Source organism: Triticum dicoccoides, chromosome 2A (genome assembly GCF_002162155.2).
Source record: "Triticum dicoccoides isolate Atlit2015 ecotype Zavitan chromosome 2A, WEW_v2.0, whole genome shotgun sequence".
Classification (NCBI taxonomy): Eukaryota; Viridiplantae; Streptophyta; class Magnoliopsida; order Poales; family Poaceae; genus Triticum; species Triticum dicoccoides.
This window is the reverse complement of record NC_041382.1, coordinates 145,489,872-145,509,309: the sequence shown is the minus strand read 5'-3', so window position 1 is coordinate 145,509,309 and position 19,438 is coordinate 145,489,872. Positions and strand designations below refer to the sequence as shown.

Sequence of the window (19,438 nt, the reverse complement as noted above, 5' to 3'; positions counted from 1 at the left end):
CAGCACGCGCGCATGCAAACGCAGCGCGGCCGGAAAAGGCTGCCGGAGGCGGCGGCCGGAGCTTTTTCCTCGATCGGAGCCGACGATGCCCCGTGCCCCGTAGGCGTCACCCTCGCTCGGAAAATCTATCCCTAGCGCGCGGAACATGCCGGATCCACGCCGCACCACACCGGTCACCACCACCGCGCACCGCACTCTCTTTCTCTGCCCTTATCTATCCCCCGCGCGTGCTCCACTACCGCTGCCGGAGCCGCAGCTTTGACTGGCCATCGCCGCCGTTGACTGGCCCCACGCCTCCACTGAGAGAGCCACCGGAAACCACCAACCCAGCCCACTGCCTGCCGGCCCTGCGGCCCCACCCACGCCGCCGGTACGTGAGGTGGGGTGGTGGGCTCTGGGCTCTGGGCTCTCGGGCCCCGTCGCTTTCGGAACTCCGAGCCCCTCGGCGCGGAAAGCGACGGGTGGGGAGGGGCCGCACCGGCGAGGAGCGGAGCGCGTGCGCGCATCGGTCGGGGTAGGCAGGGACGCAGCCGCGCGTTTGGGCACGGCCGTGGCGGCCGTCGGATTACAGGGCACGGGCGGTAGATCGAGGGCGTGAGAGGAGAGCGGGTGCGTGCGTGCGTGCGAGAGGTTGGCGCGGGAGGCGACGGTGAAAAAGCACCGGCCGGCGTGGGACGGGGACGAAAGGTAAGGAAGCGGAAAGCCGACGGACCCGCTTTTCGACTGGCTTTCGCAAGTTTTGCGGCTGGGTACACGTACGCGGTGCTTACGAATAGGGTACAATCAGGTAACACGAGACTCTAGTTTTTGGCTTAGATGTTAGGTTTCTTGTGCTGGATAACTCATTAGGTTCCTAGACTTGACACCGATATTCATATTTTCCTGTATTTGTATCAGTCTTATCATGTTCATCAATCTGAAAATGTTGTGCATGTGATCATCTGTGATTGTCTACTACAACAAGATTTGTCCGGCTCCGAAAAAGGAGGGGCGATGATGCGGCGCGCCTTCGGCTCGCTCCAGTGCTTCTAGTCGTCGCTAGATGGTCTACGGACCTGAATGCAATTTTTACTTCTGGTGTTCTTTGTACTATCTTGATCATTGATGAATAGATTGTAAGTTTTCCTTGAAAAAAACCTCCCAATTTTTGCATGATTAGATCATCTCCGACATATGCCCAAAAGTCCGGTGCCTTAAAAATGCTTATAGGCCATGAGAGCGAAGGTTTTGGACACCAGAAATTTTTTCCACTGTAACAGATGCCCTAAAACTGGTGCCCTGAAATTTGAAAAATATTTGAAACATGAGATCCAACGGTGTGGAGGCCAAGAGGCGAACCTAACAGTCGCTAGTTACCGAGCTCGATTTCACCCGATAAAGGTCGCCGGGTCATGACGCTCGTCGGGCAGAGGTGGCGCCAACTCTAGCGGCAGTATGCCGCCCAAGCGCTGAGAGCTCTGAATAGGCCTGGATGCTTATTGACCTCATCGGCCAAACCGTGGTGCCACGATGGCCATATCGGGAAGTGGGGGAGGGGGATGCTTGAAATCGGTTAGAATCAGAGGCGACGTTCCGAGCTTCCATGGAGAGGCGCTCGTCTCGACCAGCGGGAACGAGCGGTGGGATGGCGACGGGGCCGAGGATGGTAGGAGGAGTGGCGGCGACATTGATGTCGAGATTCGACCAGAATCGGCGTATGACGGTATGGCGGTGACTGTCGGGGGACTCGAAAGTTTCAACGGGATAGTTGGGTTCTACCGAAGCGTTTTCGTTTTAGGGCAATCCCTAGAGGTGCTTCAATTTTGCAGCAAATTGTCCGACACTTGTATTTTTTCGCACTAAATAGAGATAGGACATTCGCTGAAGTTGACTATTTAGCCCAGAGTATCTCAAACGTCAGTTTTTTTTTGCACCGTTGTTGTTTTCGGTATCTGTTGAATATGCTCTTAGATAACGTATGAGTAACCCTATTTTTGTTACGAATTCAACTACTTACGAACCCTAACCCTAAACCCTAAAAACCAGCTAAGTGGTATGTGAGTAGGGGACCAACTAAAGGGAGCTGAGTGGGCCCTCTCCCAACTTTTCACAAATCCTTTTAAATTCTTGAAAACTGTCATTTTTTCAATTGCATATTTAATGCCCCTACTCACACATTCTACCCCCTCTCGGAATCTTTTCTGGGTTCATCCTAATTTGAGTTGTGATGTAGGTCCACATCGTATGGAGTAATGGCTATACATTAAAAACCTATATGTGACAGAAAATATGTATTGTGTCTTTTGTACAAGAATGCCTGTAATAACTCCTATCATATGTTAGTATCATAGGGTTTTTTTATGCGTCACTTTCGCCATATATCTATACTAAGCGTGAAACATATGTCTATCACTAAAAATGTCCATGATTGTTTTTTCTAGCAATAAGTGGTGATGACACTTAAAAGAACTCACCCTCTAGTTTGTCCATACAATTCTCGAAGGTATCAAGACCATATCATTGAATTGCCACATATCTTCACTAATATGTAATAAATATCCCATGTTTTCTTGTTCTATCTCATATGCTTATTGTCTCGGCGGCTACCACACCCACTATACTACATGTCAACATGGACACATCCAAGTGTCATTGTCGATAATGCACAACTTTGCCACCTCGTCTGTGTACCACTTTATCCCACGAGGCCACGGCGCCCCCCACATACCAACACACATAAGCGATTGTTGTGGGCAAATCCCTTTTAGGCTCCCCACATGATATCCAGTCACCATTTTTATGCCATGAATGTGATTCTTAAATTCACATTATTTTGACCCTAAGAAAAATCATGTTAACGTGGAGTAACTGGAAGCCCACTTTTTCTTTACACTAACTGGAAACTCACTTACCCCGCAAAAAAAAACTAAAAACCCACTTAGCCCAAATAACAAGCCATTATTTATTTCTGACAGGAACAAGTCTCGTTAACAAAAGCCAGCGGCCATCCAAGCAGCAGCGCAATCAAAATGGGCAACCAGGGTCAATGGAAGGGAACTGGATCCTCTAACATTAAGAAGGAATGTTAGAGAAGCTACAATACTCTAACTTTTCTTCTTTCTATTCCTATGATTATGGCTAAAATGATTTAAATTAATTTGCAAATTGATGATCTACCGTGTAGATTTATAGTAATTACATGCAAACAATTGATGGTGAAATAAAATTAAAATTAAATTATTTATATCTACAGTAAATACCAACACTAAACAACCTATTAACTATCTACTAATAGTCCCTAACTTTCCTTCTTCATTTTACACTAGGCTAACACTGTAGCATTGTGACATTCCTTCTTGATGTTAGAGGATCCGGTTCCCAATGGGAGAGCCAACCAGGGTCTCCCTCCCCTTGCAAGTGCAAATTTTCCAGCACTAATATTTTTTCGCACAAAATAGATAGGACAATAACTAAAGTTGACTATTTAGCCCAAAGTATCTCAAACGTCGTTTTTTGCACCGTTGTTGTTTTCGGTATATGTGAAGATGCTCTTAGATAATGTACAAGTAACCCTATTTTTGTTACGGATTCAACTACTTACGAACCCTAACCCTAAACCCAAAAAACCAGCTAAGTGGTATGCGAGCAGGGGGACCAACCAAAGGGGGCTGAGTGGGCCTTCTCTCAACTTTTCACAAATCCTTTTAAATTCTTGAAAACAATTCTCGGAGGCATTAAGACCATATCATTGAATCACCACATGTCTTCACTAATATCTAATAAATATCACGTGTTTTCTTGTTCTATCTCATATGCTCCTTGTCTCGACGGGTACCACACCCACTATACTACATTCCAACGTGGACACATTCAAGTGTCATTGTCGATAATGCACAACTTTGCCGCTTCGTCTATGCACCGCTCTATCCCACGAGGCCACGACGCCCCCCTACGTATCAACACGCATGAGCCATTGTTGTTGGCAATCCCTTTTGGCCTCCTCACATGATATTCGGTCACCATTTTTTTTCCAAAAAGCCTTGAATATTGGTCCTCAAATTCATGATATTGTGACACTAAAAAATCATGTTTTTCTGCGGGGTCCTAAAAAAAAATCAAAAGCCTGGGCCCATCCAAGCAGCGCAGCCAAAATGGGCAACCAGAGTCAATGGGGCAGCCAACCAGGGTCTCCCTCCCTCCCCTGGCAAGTGCCAACCACACTGACTCACCCCACACGGTCGCACCGCGCTAGTGCCAGTGTCACTGTGCGGCTCGCCCACATGCCCCGAGCTTCCAACCCAAGCAAACCCCACGCCACCCCCACCACCCGACGGCTCGCACCGCGGAGCTTCGCCCCACTCCCAGCCGAGGCCCTCCCGCACCGGGCCCCGACCCTCCCCCACTGTCCCGCTCCATTGCGACGGCGGCTCCCGCCGCCGCCGCGCCCCATGGCCACCCTCCTCTCCCAAACCCTACCCACGCTGCTGCTGCTGCTCGTCGCGGCCGTTCGGGCGTCCGGCGCCGGGGGCGGCGGCGGCGAGCGGGGGGCCCTGCTCAGCTTCAAGGCGGCCGTGACCGCCGACCCGGGCGGGCTCCTCCGCGCCTGGTCCCCGGCGTCGCCCGACCACTGCCTCTGGCCGGGCGTGTCGTGCGGCGCGTCCGGCGAGGTCGTGGCGCTCAACGTATCCGCCTCCCCCGGCCGCCGCCTGGCGGGCGCGCTCTCCCCGTCCGTCGCGGCGCTGCGCGGCCTCCGCGCGCTCGCGCTCCCCTCCCACGCGCTCTCCGGCCCGCTCCCCGCCGCGATCTGGTCGCTGCGCCGCCTCCGCGTGCTCGACCTCTCCGGCAACCGCCTCCAGGGCGAGATCCCGCCGTTGCTCGCCTGCGCCGCGCTGCACACGCTGGACCTCGCCTACAACCAGCTCAACGGCTCCGTGCCCGCCGCGCTCGGCTCGCTCATGGTGCTCCGGCGCCTCTCGCTTGCCTCCAACCGCCTGGGCGGCGCCATCCCCGATGAGCTGGGTGGTGCCGGCTGCCGCAGCCTGCAGTTCCTCGATCTCTCCGGGAACCTCCTCGTCGGCGGCATCCCCCGGAGCCTGGGGAACTGCAGCAAGCTGGAGGCGCTCTTGCTCTCCTCCAACCTGCTGGATGACGTCATCCCGCCGGAGATTGGACGCCTCAACAATTTGCGGGCTTTGGATGTGTCGAGGAACAGCCTGAGCGGCCCTGTGCCAGCGGAGCTCGGTGGTTGTGTTGAACTTTCAGTTTTAGTGCTGTCCAACCCTTATGCGCTGGTTGGTGGTTTGAATGCATCGGATGGTGAGGATGTTGAGGACTTCAACTATTTCGAGGGAGGGATTCAGGATGTTGTTGCTGCGTTGCCGAAGCTGAGGGTGCTATGGGCGCCAAGAGCTACACTGGAGGGGGAGTTGCCGGGGAACTGGAGCTCTTGCCAGAGCTTGGAGATGGTGAACTTGGGAGAGAATTTGATCTCTGGTGGAATTCCCAAAGGGCTGTTGGACTGCAAGCATCTCAAGTTCTTGAATTTGAGCTCGAACAAGTTAACAGGTTCAGTTGATCCATCACTTCCTGTGCCCTGCATGGATGTGTTTGATGTCAGCGGAAACCGGCTGTCTGGCTCGATCCCAGTGTTTCTCTCAAAGGATTGCCCTTCATCTCAGCTCCCATTTGATGACCTGGTGTCAGAATACTCTTCCTTCTTTGCATATCAGGCGATTGCGGGCTTCTTTTCATCTTCAGCAGTCATGGCTACTGATTTGACGAGTTACCATAGTTTTGCCCAGAACAATTTTACTGGAACAGTGACATCCTTGCCGATTGCTGCCGAGAAGCTGGGAATGCAGGGATCCTATGCTTTCCTTGCTGATGGGAATAATCTTGTCGGTGAGTTGCAACCTGGCCTATTCAACAAGTGCAACAGTTCAAGGGGTTTCATGGTGGACGTTAGCAACAACCTGATAACAGGAGGTATCCCTGTAGAGATTGGATCGTTGTGCACTTCTCTTGTTGTTCTTGGTGTTGCTGGTAACCGCCTTTCTGGTTTGATACCGACAAGTATTGGGCAGTTGAATTATCTTATCAGCTTGGATTTGAGCAGGAACCAGTTTGTTGGTGAAATTCCGACTTCTGTCAAGAACTTACCACATTTGGAGCTACTCTCTTTGGGTCATAACCTTCTAAATGGAACTATTCCAAATGATATTAATCATCTGCAATCTCTGAAGGTTTTGGACCTGTCCTCAAACCGCCTCTCCGGAGAGATCCCTCATGCACTGGCTGACTTGACAAATCTCACTGCCCTCCTCCTTGATAATAATAAACTTACTGGGAAGATACCGGCCGAATTTGCCAATGCGACATCTCTTACCATGTTTAACGTGTCATTCAACAATTTGTCTGGTCCAGTGCCAACAAATAGCAGTGCAGTTGGATGTGACAGCATTATTGGAAATCCTTTGCTACAATCTTGTCACACATATACCCTGGCTGTTCCCTCCGCTGGTCAGCAGGGTCATGATCTGAATTCATACGACAACGATACAGCACCTGTGGATCCACAAAACCAAGGAGGAAATAGTTCATTCAATGCAATTGAAATAGCTTCCATAACATCAGCAACAGCTATTGTTTCAGTCCTTCTTGCTCTGATTGTACTATTTATTTACACAAGAAAGTGTGCACCCTTTATGTCAGCTCGATCATCTGGAAGAAGGGAAGTTATAATCTTCCAAGAAATCGGAGTGCCGATCACTTATGAGACTGTTGTTCGAGCTACTGGAACTTTCAACGCAAGCAATTGCATTGGAAGTGGGGGTTTTGGAGCCACCTACAAAGCTGAAATTTCACCTGGAGTCTTGGTAGCTATAAAGAGGCTTTCTGTTGGGAGATTCCAGGGATTGGAACAGTTCCATGCCGAGATCAAAACTCTTGGGAGATTAAGACATCCTAATCTTGTTACCTTGGTAGGCTACCATCTTGGTGAATCTGAAATGTTTCTCATATATAACTACTTGCCTGGAGGAAATCTTGAGAGATTCATACAAGAGAGATCAAAGAGACCAGTAGAGTGGAAGAGGCTGCACAAGATTGCTCTGGACATTGCAAAAGCACTCGCTTATCTGCATGACACTTGTGTACCTAGGATCCTTCATCGTGACGTGAAACCAAACAATATTTTGTTGGACACTAACCATAATGCTTACCTCTCAGACTTTGGACTGGCAAGGCTCTTGGGAAATTCGGAAACCCATGCAACCACTGGTGTTGCTGGAACTTTTGGATATGTTGCTCCAGAATATGCTATGACATGCCGTGTTTCAGATAAAGCCGATGTGTATAGCTATGGTGTTGTACTGATGGAGCTAATATCAGACAAGAAGGCCTTGGATCCATCATTTTCTCCTTATGGCAATGGGTTTAACATAGTTGCCTGGGCATGCATGCTGCTCCGCCAAGGCCGTGCTCGTGATTTCTTCGTCGATGGTTTGTGGGATGTGGGCCCGCATGATGACTTGGTAGAGGTGTTGCATTTAGCAGTGATGTGCACCGTTGAATCGCTCTCTATACGACCAACTATGAAGCTAGTTGTTCAACGACTAAAGCAACTCCAGCCCCCAATGCGAGAACACCGATGAGGGCGCATGATTCACTTACTGAACGTGTAGAAGGTACAGATAACTGTAACTTGGGGCCCTTGATGTTTTTTCTTCTTCTAATCAATTGTTTAACTAGATTTTATCTTGTAGATCCCAGCTTTGTATAATATAGTTCTCCACTTAATTGCCAACTACTGTATCTGCAGATATGACAAGCAGATGTAAATTAACAATCTTAGTTCTAAAGATTTGATTCACGATTGGCTGACTCCATCGTTTACAAGATTGTTCAGTGTCTTGATATTGATAAATGCATCCACAAAATGTTGATATCCTCATCCACAAAGTTGCATGTTTCAGTGTGTGTGTGTGTGTGTGTACATCATCTGCTAAAGTTTTGGTATGAATATATTTCTCATTGTTTGCTAAACTTGTATATGGAGAGATGTGTTGATGTTAGCAATTAATTCAGCATGTAGACATTATGTACACCAACCAGGAACCGCAAGAAGAATATGCAACTTTTTGGTTCAGTTGACACATTGTGTTACTGATTTTTATCTTCTCTGGTTAGAAAGATGAACAGTTACCATTTTGCCTTGTTGGGAGACCCACTGAAGAAACCTGGCAAGATACTGTTGCTGGTAGCTTATACAGTACTAACTGAGAACAGGGGACACCATCACATTCGCACGATGCACGATAAGAGAAACCAGTCCCGATGTAACGAATCCATTCCATGTATTGCCAATGCAAAATCCAATCCTGAACAACCCAAGGAGAAGAGAGAAACCTATCTGAACCTGCCTGTGGCTATCTGAACGTATAGGGTACTCATGTGTGGTCTGCCGATCAGTTCTTGGCGGCGGTCCAGTCCTGGAAGCGGCGGAGGCTGGCGGGGAAGTCGGTGAAGAGGCCGTCGACGCCGACGTCGTTGAGCCAGTAGTCGTACTCGGCGTAGGGGTCCTGCCGGAAGTTGTAGTGCAGGAAGCGGTTCTCGTTCCGGTACGTGTAGGGGTGCACCTGCAGGCCCCTGGCGTGCGCCATGGCCACCATGTCCGTCGGCGTCGCCAGCGTGTTGTCCCTCGTCGGCGGCACCACCGTGTCCTTCCACGGCCCGATCCCCACCACGTACTCCCGCATGTAGTCCAGGTACTCGTCGGAGGTGATCTCCTCGTACGACTGGTCCGTGTCCTCCGTCCGCACCGTCACGTCGTCGATGAGGAACACCTTGGGCGAGTCGGTCAGGTCGGCGGCGTAGATGAGCGACGTCGGCGCGAAGGACTGGATGAACACCGGCCTCTCCTTCCACCGCTTCGTCATGTACTTGCCCCCGTACCCGTACTTCTTCAGCGTCCCGATGAACTTGTCCTCGTACTTCTTCCCGTCCGCCCACTTCACCTGCAATCGTTGCCATCGAATCGATCGACAGATGAATTCATGGACAATTTACGAACTATTTTGTGGCTTTGTTTATGGATGTGTGTTGATCACGTACGTGCTGGTTGATGAACACGGGGCTCTTCATCTCCGGGTAGATCCCGACGACCCTCTTGGCGTTCAGCGCGATGTCGATGAACTCGTCGAAGGTGATGATGGGAGAAATGCCTTCACAAACATAGGGGATTAACATCGTAGACGGGTGATCTGATTTCACCAGAATAATGAAGGAATTAATGTACGCGTACCATCGTGAGATTTGTCACGGAAGGACCATCTCTGCTTCACTCTCAGCGTCTTCAGCTCGGCCAGCGTGAAATCAGCTGCCAAATCAGGAAGAAAATCGATGGATTAATTGATCGCTGGATCTTGGCATATCGATCGATCGAAGATAGGAATGCGGTTAAGATTCCGGTCGAAAATAGGAAGGTGGTTATGATGGATGGATGGACGGGCGTACTGATGAAGTATCCGGTGACGTTGGCCCACTGCACCTCGAGCGTGCGGCGGCGGGCGGCGAACTCCTTGTGGTCGGCGACGTCGGTGGTGTCGTCCAGCGTCACGTCGTGGAAGCAGACGAGGTGGCCGTCCTTGGTGGCCACGATGTCCGCCTCGATGAAGTCGGCGCCCTCGTCGACCGCGCGCATGTACGCCGCCGCCGTCTCCTCGGGGAGCTCGCCGTTGGAGCCCCTGTGCGCGATGTTGTACGGCCGCGACGTCTGCAGCGGCTGCTTCGCCGCCGCCGCCCCGACCAGCGGCCGCGCCGTCGCGCCGCTGCTCGCGCACCCGAGGACCAGCAGCGCCGCCGCGACGACGATACCTGCGCACGCGCGCACGCAAACACACGTCAGGCGTACGCCAAGATTGATTCGGAGGGATCACGAGAGAGATCGGAGACGTTACAGAGGGAAGCCATTTCCCCGGACGGAGCGCGAGCTTGTGTTGGCGGCGTAGCGCTGCCGCCGGCTGGTCGTGGGTGGTGCTAGGGGTAGTTGAGATGGCGGCGATGCCGAGTATATATGAGAAGACTTGCGAGGAATATCCTAACGAGTAACAAGATTTTGGGGTTGTTTCACGTTCTAAAAATCTGTTTTTTAGTTGCTAATAATCTCTTAGGTATAGTGGGATACTCTCGTTTCCTCTAGAAAATCTATATGATGTATTTTCTGTATTTTTTGAGCTTTATATACGGATATTTGTAACAGAGATCCCGAGTTTTTCCTTTTCTTTTTGAAAACAATCTTGACTTTCTTGACTGCAAATGGAAGCTAACAAAATTCCTTTTTTTGAGAGAGAAAGCTAACAAAATTCCAGTTGGCATCACGTCTCATTTTTCTTCGGAGGAAGTTGGGCTGACATTGCAGTATTTAGGCCTGAAGCCCAAGGCCTTCGATAATTTTTTCTCACTATGGAAATTTACTTTGGTTGCCGGTTCTTCCGGCGCCGACGCGGTGTCGCCTGCGGGCGTCGCCTTTCCTTCCTGAGGGGCGTAGGTGTTACCCATCCTCCACTCCTCTCCGCGTGCCGGGGGAAACCGTAGGACATGTCCGGGCAGCAGCGTCGTCGACGTCGCACCCCTTTTTGGAGGTGCTGCTTGGTTACGCGGCGATTCGGAGCCTTGGTGTGTGGTGGGACGAATCCGGAGGGCGCAGCGGAGGCGGATCATCTTAGCTTTGCCGAGTTGCCGTTGTTGGCATTTTGTTCTTTTTTCTCTTTTGGGCTTGATGTGCTGTGCGCCCCAGCAGTTACCATGTGATTGGTGGAAGTTGCTTTATTTATAAAGCGGGGAAAAATCCTTTTTCGCTGAAAATTTACTTTGGCAGACAGCGATGACGTTTCCAGCGGCCTATTTACCAGACACCATGGCTTCCCCTCAAAAAAAAAGAAGAAGCAGCAGACACCATGGCTCATCCAACCAGGAACATGTCTAAAAAAATCAACCAGAAAAAAGGGGAATAACTGCCCCTTGCGGAATGCTAAAAAAAAAACTACCCCTTCCGGGGATCTCCATGAGTTACTTTTGGTGGCTTGTGAGCATGCCAAGTGACGCATTCAGCACCGTCACATGTCATGTGTTGGGTGTCTTTTCTGGATTTTTTTTTCTGTACACATGTTCGCGTTTTAGATGGGTTTTCTTTGGATTTTTTATCTTCCCCAGGTTTTTCATAGGTTTTGGAGAATTTTTTTTGCGGATCCAACTATGCTTCTCGAGAAAAAATTAGTGCTTCCACGATAAGCACATATTTGCTTCACGTGGAAGAACAAATTTACTTTCATGAGAAGCATAGATTTGCTTAGCATGGAAGCACAAAGTTTCTTTCACGATATACACAACTGTGCTTCTTGGAAAACAATATGTACTTCTATGAGAAGCACGAATTTGTTTCCGTGAGCGTGCTTCTCAGGAAAAAAAAGTGCTTCCATGAGAAGCATTATTTGCTTCGCATGCAAGCACAACTGTGCTTCGAAAAAAGCAACATGTGCTTCCAAAAGAAAGCAACACGCGAGAGAACTTGTTTTGGGGATTATTTGGTTTTTCCACTTCGTTTTTCCCTAATTTTGTTTTTATTGATTTATGTTTTTTCTTTTGAAAAAAGATCATCGAAACGTATTAAAATGGGATCTAGTTTGAAGATCTCGATACGAGAAATTCAACAATGAGAGCGGTTCAATATTTGGACGCACGGTTCAATTTCAATAGATAAGACGGTTTGAAAGAATGATTTTAAAAAAACTCACATGTTATGACAAGTGGAACCCATGCAGTTCGCTATTTGTCAAACCACGGAAGATGAGAGAGTAACCTTTGCAAGGTGCACTTTTAACTAGTGATTTCAAACAAAAAGACGAACCATGAACAAGTGGGCACGGATACACCCTAAGTCAATCCATACTCCATCCTTGCCTTTGAACCAAAGGCCACCTAGATTATGTCTGAAGTTGGTTTGTGTGTCTATAATGGTAATGTCTTGATGATGCACACGGTGTTACATAAAAATGTGGGCTTTTGTGGCTGACGCACCTAAATTATTATAAAAAGGTCCATAGTGAGAAAAAATTATCCCCTTCCGGCTATTAAGCTTGGAACAACATGAAAATATAGTTAAGGAACCTCTCTCCTCCCCCCGCGTCGCCTCCCCGAGCGGGGCGACCGGGGGCTCTCGTCGCCCTTCCCAGCCCTTCCCTCCTCCTCCCCTTCCGCCGCCGTCGGCCTGGGCCACCGGCCTTGCCCGCGTGGTGCCGGCGGCGGCGGCCCCGGCCTTTCCCCCCCGCATGGCGCCTCGGCTCGGGCGGACGGCGGCCGGCGGGGGTGCTCCTCGGCGACTATGGATCCGGCGGCGGCGCGGCTCCCTTGGCGGCGCAGTGCTGGGTGGCGTGCGGGCGGTGGCGCGGCCGCTTGGCGGCGGGGCGACGCGGTGGCTAGCGGCGGGCCTTCCCGGCCCAGATCTGGGCCCTTTTCGGCTCGATCTGGGTCTGGGCGGGCCTAGCCTGATCTTCTTGCGGCGTCTTCGGCGGTTCGGGGGCGTGACTCGTGCGGGGGGTGGTGGCGACGGTGGCTCACGTTCTGCAGCGCGGCGACGGGGGCTTCACGAGCCCGTTTCGGGCTCGGCTGGGCCGGGGGTGGCCCGGTTTGCCCCAGTGCTGTGTCCGGCCGGATCCCGCCGGGGGCGGTGGAGGATGTCCCCTCCCGCGAGGCTGCTGATGTTGCTGCTCCTGGTTCCCGGTTGCGTCGTCTTGTTTCCGTCGGTCCTGTTTCGTTTGCCATGGTGAGACGGCGATGGAGACTGCTCGATCGTGGTGGCGCAAGTTGGTGGGCGGTGTGTTTGGTGGCGCGGAATGGATCTTCTGGGGTCGTGGTTGGTTGGTGGTCGGGAGAAATCCTTGTCGGCAGGGCCGGCACCGACGCGGTGACGCTCGTGGGCGCCGCCGTGCCTTCCTGAAGGGCGCCGGTCATACCCCTTCCACCTCACCCCTCGCGTACCGGGGGAAACCCTAGGACATGTCCGGGCAACAGCGTCGTCATCGTCGCGATCCTTCTTGAGGGTGTTGTTTGGTATGCGGCGGTCCGGAGTGCTAGGAGCGTGGTGGTCTTATCTGGTGGGCGCAGCGGTTGCGGGTCCTCATCGTTTTCGTTGATCCGCCATTGTTGGCTTTATTTTCTCTTCAGTTCCTTTTTTGTTTCTTTTGGGCTTGCTTGTGCTGAGGCCCCAGCATTTGTATCGTGTGGTCGTGGCTTTATAATATAAAGCGGGGGGCAACCCTTTTTCGGTAAAAGGTCCATAGTGTTTTGGTCTCGTGGGTTAGATGTTTAATAATAAAAAATATGAACTTGGGGATACTAGCATTCAAAGTTGGTATTTTAGGAAGAAATGAGAGCCATCGGCAAGCCCCATCAAGCCTCGAACCCATACGGGCGAGACATAGACATGCGTTACTAGCCACTCGAATTATGCTCTGTTATCTAGAATTCTAGATTAGTGGTTAGTGGTTTTTGATTCTATCTATTGCCGTCCAACGTTTTAGCCTAACTTGGCAGTGGCAAGATCAAGGGAGATGTAGAAATTGTTTTGATTTGCGGTTCTTATATTTTATGCTTTGTGCTCCCAACCTTCTTCGTCGATAATGTGGTGATGAGGTAACTGTTCACAACTATTCCTTGCTAGAGATGTGTCATGAGCCGACCGCACAGTGTGTTTTTCTTCTCCCCCAAGAAGTGACTCCCACGCAACTAAGGTTTCGACTCCTCTCGTTAGTGTCGGCGCTGGTCCGCCCTTCCTTCGATGGCCTTAGGGCCGTGGAGGTGCGGAGGACCTATCCCCTATCCTGGCGGAAAGGAGCTCGCTCTCGTTCTTGTTTGGTTCAGTGTCTCGGTTGGGGCTGTGTGGCGGCGCCAATGTTCCATAGTAGGAATTGTTGGGGATCATAGCAAAAATTTAAAATTTTCTACGCATCACCAAGATCAATCTACGAAGTCATCTAGCAACGAGAGGGAGAGGAGTACATCTACATACCCTTGTAGATCGCGAGCGGAAGCGTTCAAGAGAACGGGGTTGATGGAGTCGTACTCGTCGTGATCCAAATCACCGATGATCCCAGCGCCGAACGGACGACACCTCCGCGTTCAACACACGTACGGAGCGAGGACGTCTCCTGCGCCTTGATCCAACAAGGAGGAGGAAGAGGTTGAGGAAGAAGGCTCCAACAGCAGCACGACGGTGTGGTGGTGGTGGAGCAGCAGTACTCCGGCAGGGCTTCGCCAAGCTCTTGCAGAGGAGGAGAGGTGTTGGGGAGGGGAGGGGCTGCGCCTTGGATGTGTTGTGCAGCCCTCCCCTTGCCCCTCTATTTATAGGGGAAGGAGGAAGGGGGCCGGCCCCCTCTAGATGAGATCTAGAGGGGGGCGGCGGCCAAGGGGAGGGGGCTTGCCCCCCAAGCAAGGGGGGCACCCTAGGGTTTCCCCCCCAACCCTAGGCGCATGGGCCCAAGGGGGGGATGCGCCCAGCCCATGTAGGGCTGGTTCCCTTTCCTCTACGGCCCATTAGGCCCTCCGAGAGAGGTGGCCCCTCCCGATGGACCCCCGGAACCCCTCCGGTGTCCCCGGTACAATACCGATATGCCCCCGAACCTTTCCGGTGACCGTATGGCAACTTCCTACATATAAATCTTCACCTCCGGACCATTCCGGAACTCCTCGTGACGTCCGGGATCTCATCCGGGACTCTGAAAACATTCGGTAATCACATACAAGTCTTCCTAATAACCCTAGCGTCATCGAACCTTAAGTGTGTACACCCTACGGGTTCGGGAACCATGCAGACATGACCGAGACAACTCTCCGGCCAATAACCAACAGCGGGATCTGGATACCCATGTTGGATCCCACATGTTCCACGATGATCTCACCGGATGAACCATGATGTCGAGGATTCAAGCAACCCCGTATACAATTCCCTTTGTCAATCGGTACGTTACTTGCCCGAGATTCGATCATCGGTATCCCAAAACCTCGTTCAATCTCATTACCGGCAAGTCACTTTACTCGTTCCGTAATGCATGATCCCGTGACCAACTACTTAGTCACACCGAGCTCATTATGATGATGCATTACCGAGTGGGCCCAGAGATACCTCTCTGTCATACGGAGTGACAAATCCCAGTCTCGATTCATACCAACCCAACAGACACTTTCGAAGATACCTGTAGTGCACCTTTATAGCCACCCAGTTACGTTGTGACGTTTGGTACCCAAAGCACTCCTACGGCATCTGGGAGTTGCACAATCTCATGGTCTAAGGAAATGATACTTGACATATAGAAAAGCTCTAGCAGACGAACTACACGATCTTGTGCTATGCTTAGGATTGGGTCTTGTCCATCACATCATTCTCCTAATGATGTGATCCCGTTATCAATGACATCCAATGTCCATGGTCAGGAAACCGTAACCATCTATTGATCAACGAGCTAGTCAACTAGAGGCTCACTAGGGACATGTTGTGGTCTATGTATTCACACATGTATTACGATTTCCGGATAACACAATTATAGCATGAACAATAGACAATTATCATGAACAAGGAAATATAATAATAACCATTTTATTATTGCCTCTAGGGCATATTTCCAACAGTCTCCCACTTGCACTAGAGTCAATAATCTAGTTACACTGTGATGAATCGAACACCCATAGAGTCCCGGTGTTGATCATGTTTTGCTCGAGGAAGAGGTTTAGTCAACGGATCTACGACATTCATGTCCGTATGCACTTTACAAATATCTATGTCTCTATTTTGAACATTTTCACAAATGGAGTTGAAGCGACGCTTGATATGCCTGGTCTTCCTGTGAAACCTGGGCTCCTTGGCAAGGGCAATAGCTCCAGTGTTGTCACAGAAGAGAGTCATCGAGCCCGACGCATTGGGAATAACTCCTAGGTCGGTAATGAACTCCTTCACCCAGATTGCTTCTTGTGCTGCCTCCGAGGCTGCCATGTACTCCGCTTCACATTTAGATCCCGCCACGACGCTTTGCTTGCAACTGCACCAGCTAACTGCCCCACCATTCAAAATATACACGTATCCGGTTTGTGACTTAGAGTCATCCAGATCTGTGTCGAAGCTAGCATCGACGTAACCCTTTACGACGAGCTCTTCGTCACCTTCATAAACGAGAAACATATCCTTAGTCCTTTTTAGGTACTTCAGGATATTCTTGACCGCTGTCCAGTGTTCCATGCCGGGATTACTTTGGTACCTTCCTACCAAACTTACGACAAGGTTTACATTAGGTCTGGTACACAACATGGCATACATAATAGACCCTATGGCCGAGGCATAGGGGACGACACTCATCTTTTCTCTATCTTCTGCCGTGGTCGGGCATTGAGCCGTGCTCAATCTCGTACCTTGCAACACAGGCAAGAACCCCTTCTTGGACTGATCCATATTGAACTTCTTCAATATCTTGTCAAGGTACGTACTCTGTGAAAGACCAAAGAGGCGTCTCGATCTATCTCTATAGATCTTGATGCCTAATATATAAGCAGCTTCTCCAAGATCCTTCATTGAAAAACACTTGTTCAAGTAGGCCTTTATGCTTTCCAAGAATTCTATATCATTTCTCATCAATAGTATGTCATCCACATATAATATGAGAAATGCTACAGAGCTCCCACTCACTTTCTTGTAAACACAGGCTTCTCCATAAGTCTGCGTAAACCCAAACGCTTTGATCATCTCATCAAATCAAATGTTCCAACTCCGAGATGCTTGCACCAGCCCATAGAGTGAGCATTGGAGCTTGCACACCTTGTCAGCATTCTTAGGATTGAAAAAACCTTCCGGCTGCATCATATACAATTCTTCCTTAAGGAAACCATTAAGGAATGCCGTTTTGACGTCCATTTTCCATATTTCATAATCATAGAATGCAGCAATTGCTAACATGATTTGGACGGACTTCAGCTTCGCTGCGGGTGAGAAAGTCTCATCGTAGTCAACCCCTTGAACTTGTCGATAACCCTTAGCGACAAGCCGATCCTTATAGATGGTCACATTACCATCCGCGTCTGTCTTCTTCTTAAAGATCTATTTATTTTCTATGGCTCGCCAATCAACGGGCAAGTCAGTCAAAGTCCATACTTCGTTTTATACATGGATCCTATCTCGGATTTCATGGCTTCCAGCCATTTGTCAGAATCTGGGCCCGCCATCACTTCTTCATAGTTCGAAGGTTCACCATTGTTCAACAACATTATTTCTAGGACAGGGTTGCCGTACCACTCTGGTGCGGAACGTGTCCTTGTGGACCTACGAAGTTCAGTAGCAACTTGATCTGAAGTTTCATGATCATCATCATTAACTTCCTCTCTAGTCAGTGCAGGCACCTCAGGAGCATTTCCCTGAGCTGCGCCACTCTCCGGTTCAAGAGGCAATACTTCATCAAGTTCTACTTTCCTCCCACTTACTTCTTTCGAGAGAAACTCTTTCTCTAGAAAGGATCCATTCTTGGCAACAAAGATCTTGCCTTCGGATCTAAGGTAGAAGGTATACCCAATAGTTCCTTTAGGGTATCCTATGAAGATGCATTTTTCCGATTTGGGTTTGAGCTTTTCAGGTTGAAGTTTCTTCACATAAGCATCACATCCCCAAACTTTTAGAAACGACAGCTTAGGTTTCTTCCCAAACCATAATTCATACGGTGTCGTCTCAACGGATTTCGACGGAGCCCTATTTAAAGTGAATGCGGCAGTCTCTAAAGCATAGCCCCAAAATGATAGCGGTAGATCGGTAAGAGACATCATAGATCGCACCATATCTAATAGAGTGCGATTACGACGTTCGGACACACCATTACGCTGAGGTGTTCCAGGCGGCATGAGTTGTGAAACTATTCCACATTTCCTTAAGTGCGTGCCAAATTCGTGACTCAAATATTCTCCCCCACGATCTAATCGTAAGAACTTGATTTTCCTGTCACGTTGATTCTCAACCTCACTCTGAAATTCTTTGAACTTTTCAAAGGTCTCAGACTTGTGTTTCATTAAGTAAACATACCCATATCTACTCAAGTCATCAGTGAGGGTGAGAACATAACGATAGCCACAGCGAGCCTCAACACTCATTGGACCGCACACATCAGTATGTATGATTTCCAATAAGTTGGTTGCTCGCTCCATTGTTCCGGAGAACGGAGTCTTGGTCATTTTTCCCATGAGGCATGGTTCGCACGTGTCAAATGATTCATAATCAAGAGACTCCAAAAGTCCATCTGCATGGAGCTTCTTCATGCGTTTGACACCAATGTGACCAAGGCGGCAGTGCCACAAGTATGTCGGACTATCATTATCAACCTTACATCTTTTGGTACTCACACTATGAATATGTGTAACATCACGTTCGAGATTAAATAAGAATAAACCATTGACCAGCGGGGCATGACCATAAAACATATCTCTCATATAAATAGAACAACCATTATTCTCGGATTTAAATGAGTAGCCATCTCGTATTAAACGAGATCCTGATACAATGCTCATGCTCAAAGCTGGCACTAAATAACAATTATTGAGGTTTAAAACTAATCCCGTAGGTAAATGTAGAGGTAGCCCGCCGACGGCGATCACATCGACCTTGGAACCATTCCCGATGTGCATCGTCACCTCGTCCTTTGCCAGTCTCCGCTTATTTCGCAGCTCCTGTTTTGAGTTACAAATATGAGCAACCGCACCGATATCAAATACCCAGGAGCTACTACGAGTACTGGTAAGGTACACATCAATAACATGTATATCACATATACCTTTGGTGTTGCCGGTCTTCTTGTCCGCTAAGTACTTGGGGCAGTTCCGCTTCTAGTGACCACTTCCCTTGCAATAAAAAACACTTGGTCTCAGGCTTGGGTCCATTCTTTGGCTTCTTCCCGGTAGCTTGCTTACCGGGCGCGGCAACTCCCTTGCCGTCCTTCTTGAAGTTCTTTTTATCCTTGCCTTTCTTGAACTTAGTGGTTTTATTCACCATCAACACTTGATGTTCCTTTTTGATTTCCACCTCCGCTGATTTCAGCATTGAATATACCTCAGGAATGGTCTTTTCCATCCCCTTCATATTGAAGTTCATCACAAAGCTCTTGTAGCTAGGTGGGAGTGACTGAAAGATTCTGTCAACGACTGCATCATCTGGGAGATTAACTCCCAGCTGAGACAAGCGGTTGTGCAACCCAGAAATTTTGAGTATGTGCTCGCTGACAGAACTATTCTCCTCCATCTTACAACTGTAGAACTTGTCGGAGACTTCATATCTCTCGACCCGAGCATGAGCTTGGAAAACCATTTTCAGCTCTTGGAACATCTCATATGCTCCGTGTTGCTCAAAACGCTTCTGGAGCCCCGGTTCTAAGCTGTAAAGCAT

General features: G+C 49.6%; 2 protein-coding genes across 2 annotated transcripts; one reads left to right on the top strand and one right to left on the bottom strand.

Moving 5' to 3' along the window:
- The first annotated feature begins 4,231 nt into the window (after window positions 1-4,231).
- Window positions 4,232-8,190, top strand: LOC119353875 (LRR receptor-like serine/threonine-protein kinase RPK2). Its single transcript, XM_037620575.1, has 2 exons — window positions 4,232-7,664; window positions 7,799-8,190. The coding sequence occupies exon 1, from the start codon at window positions 4,260-4,262 to the stop codon at window positions 7,629-7,631; it is 3,372 nt and encodes a 1,123-aa protein (XP_037476472.1). The 5' UTR covers window positions 4,232-4,259; the 3' UTR covers window positions 7,632-7,664; window positions 7,799-8,190.
- A 122-nt stretch (window positions 8,191-8,312) lies between these two features.
- On the bottom strand, window positions 8,313-10,016 carry LOC119353877 (glycerophosphodiester phosphodiesterase GDPD6-like). Its single transcript, XM_037620576.1, has 5 exons — window positions 9,936-10,016; window positions 9,493-9,852; window positions 9,281-9,355; window positions 9,091-9,200; window positions 8,313-8,993 (listed from the first exon to the last, which is right to left on the bottom strand). The coding sequence occupies exons 1-5, from the start codon at window positions 9,946-9,948 to the stop codon at window positions 8,445-8,447; spliced, it is 1,107 nt and encodes a 368-aa protein (XP_037476473.1). The 5' UTR covers window positions 9,949-10,016; the 3' UTR covers window positions 8,313-8,444.
- Window positions 10,017-19,438: the final 9,422 nt, after the last annotated feature.

Bases quoted from the DNA above. Each gene is read 5' to 3' on its own strand.
- LOC119353875 (XM_037620575.1), top strand. From the start codon at position 4,260: ATGCCCCGAGCTTCCAACCCAAGCAAACCCCACGCCACCCCCACCACC.
- LOC119353877 (XM_037620576.1), bottom strand. The intron at 9,356-9,492 runs GTACGCCCGTCC...CTGATTTGGCAG, and splicing joins CGTCACCGGATACTTCATCA to CTGATTTCACGCTGGCCGAG. The intron at 9,201-9,280 runs GTACGCGTACAT...ATGTTTGTGAAG, and splicing joins CCGTGACAAATCTCACGATG to GCATTTCTCCCATCATCACC.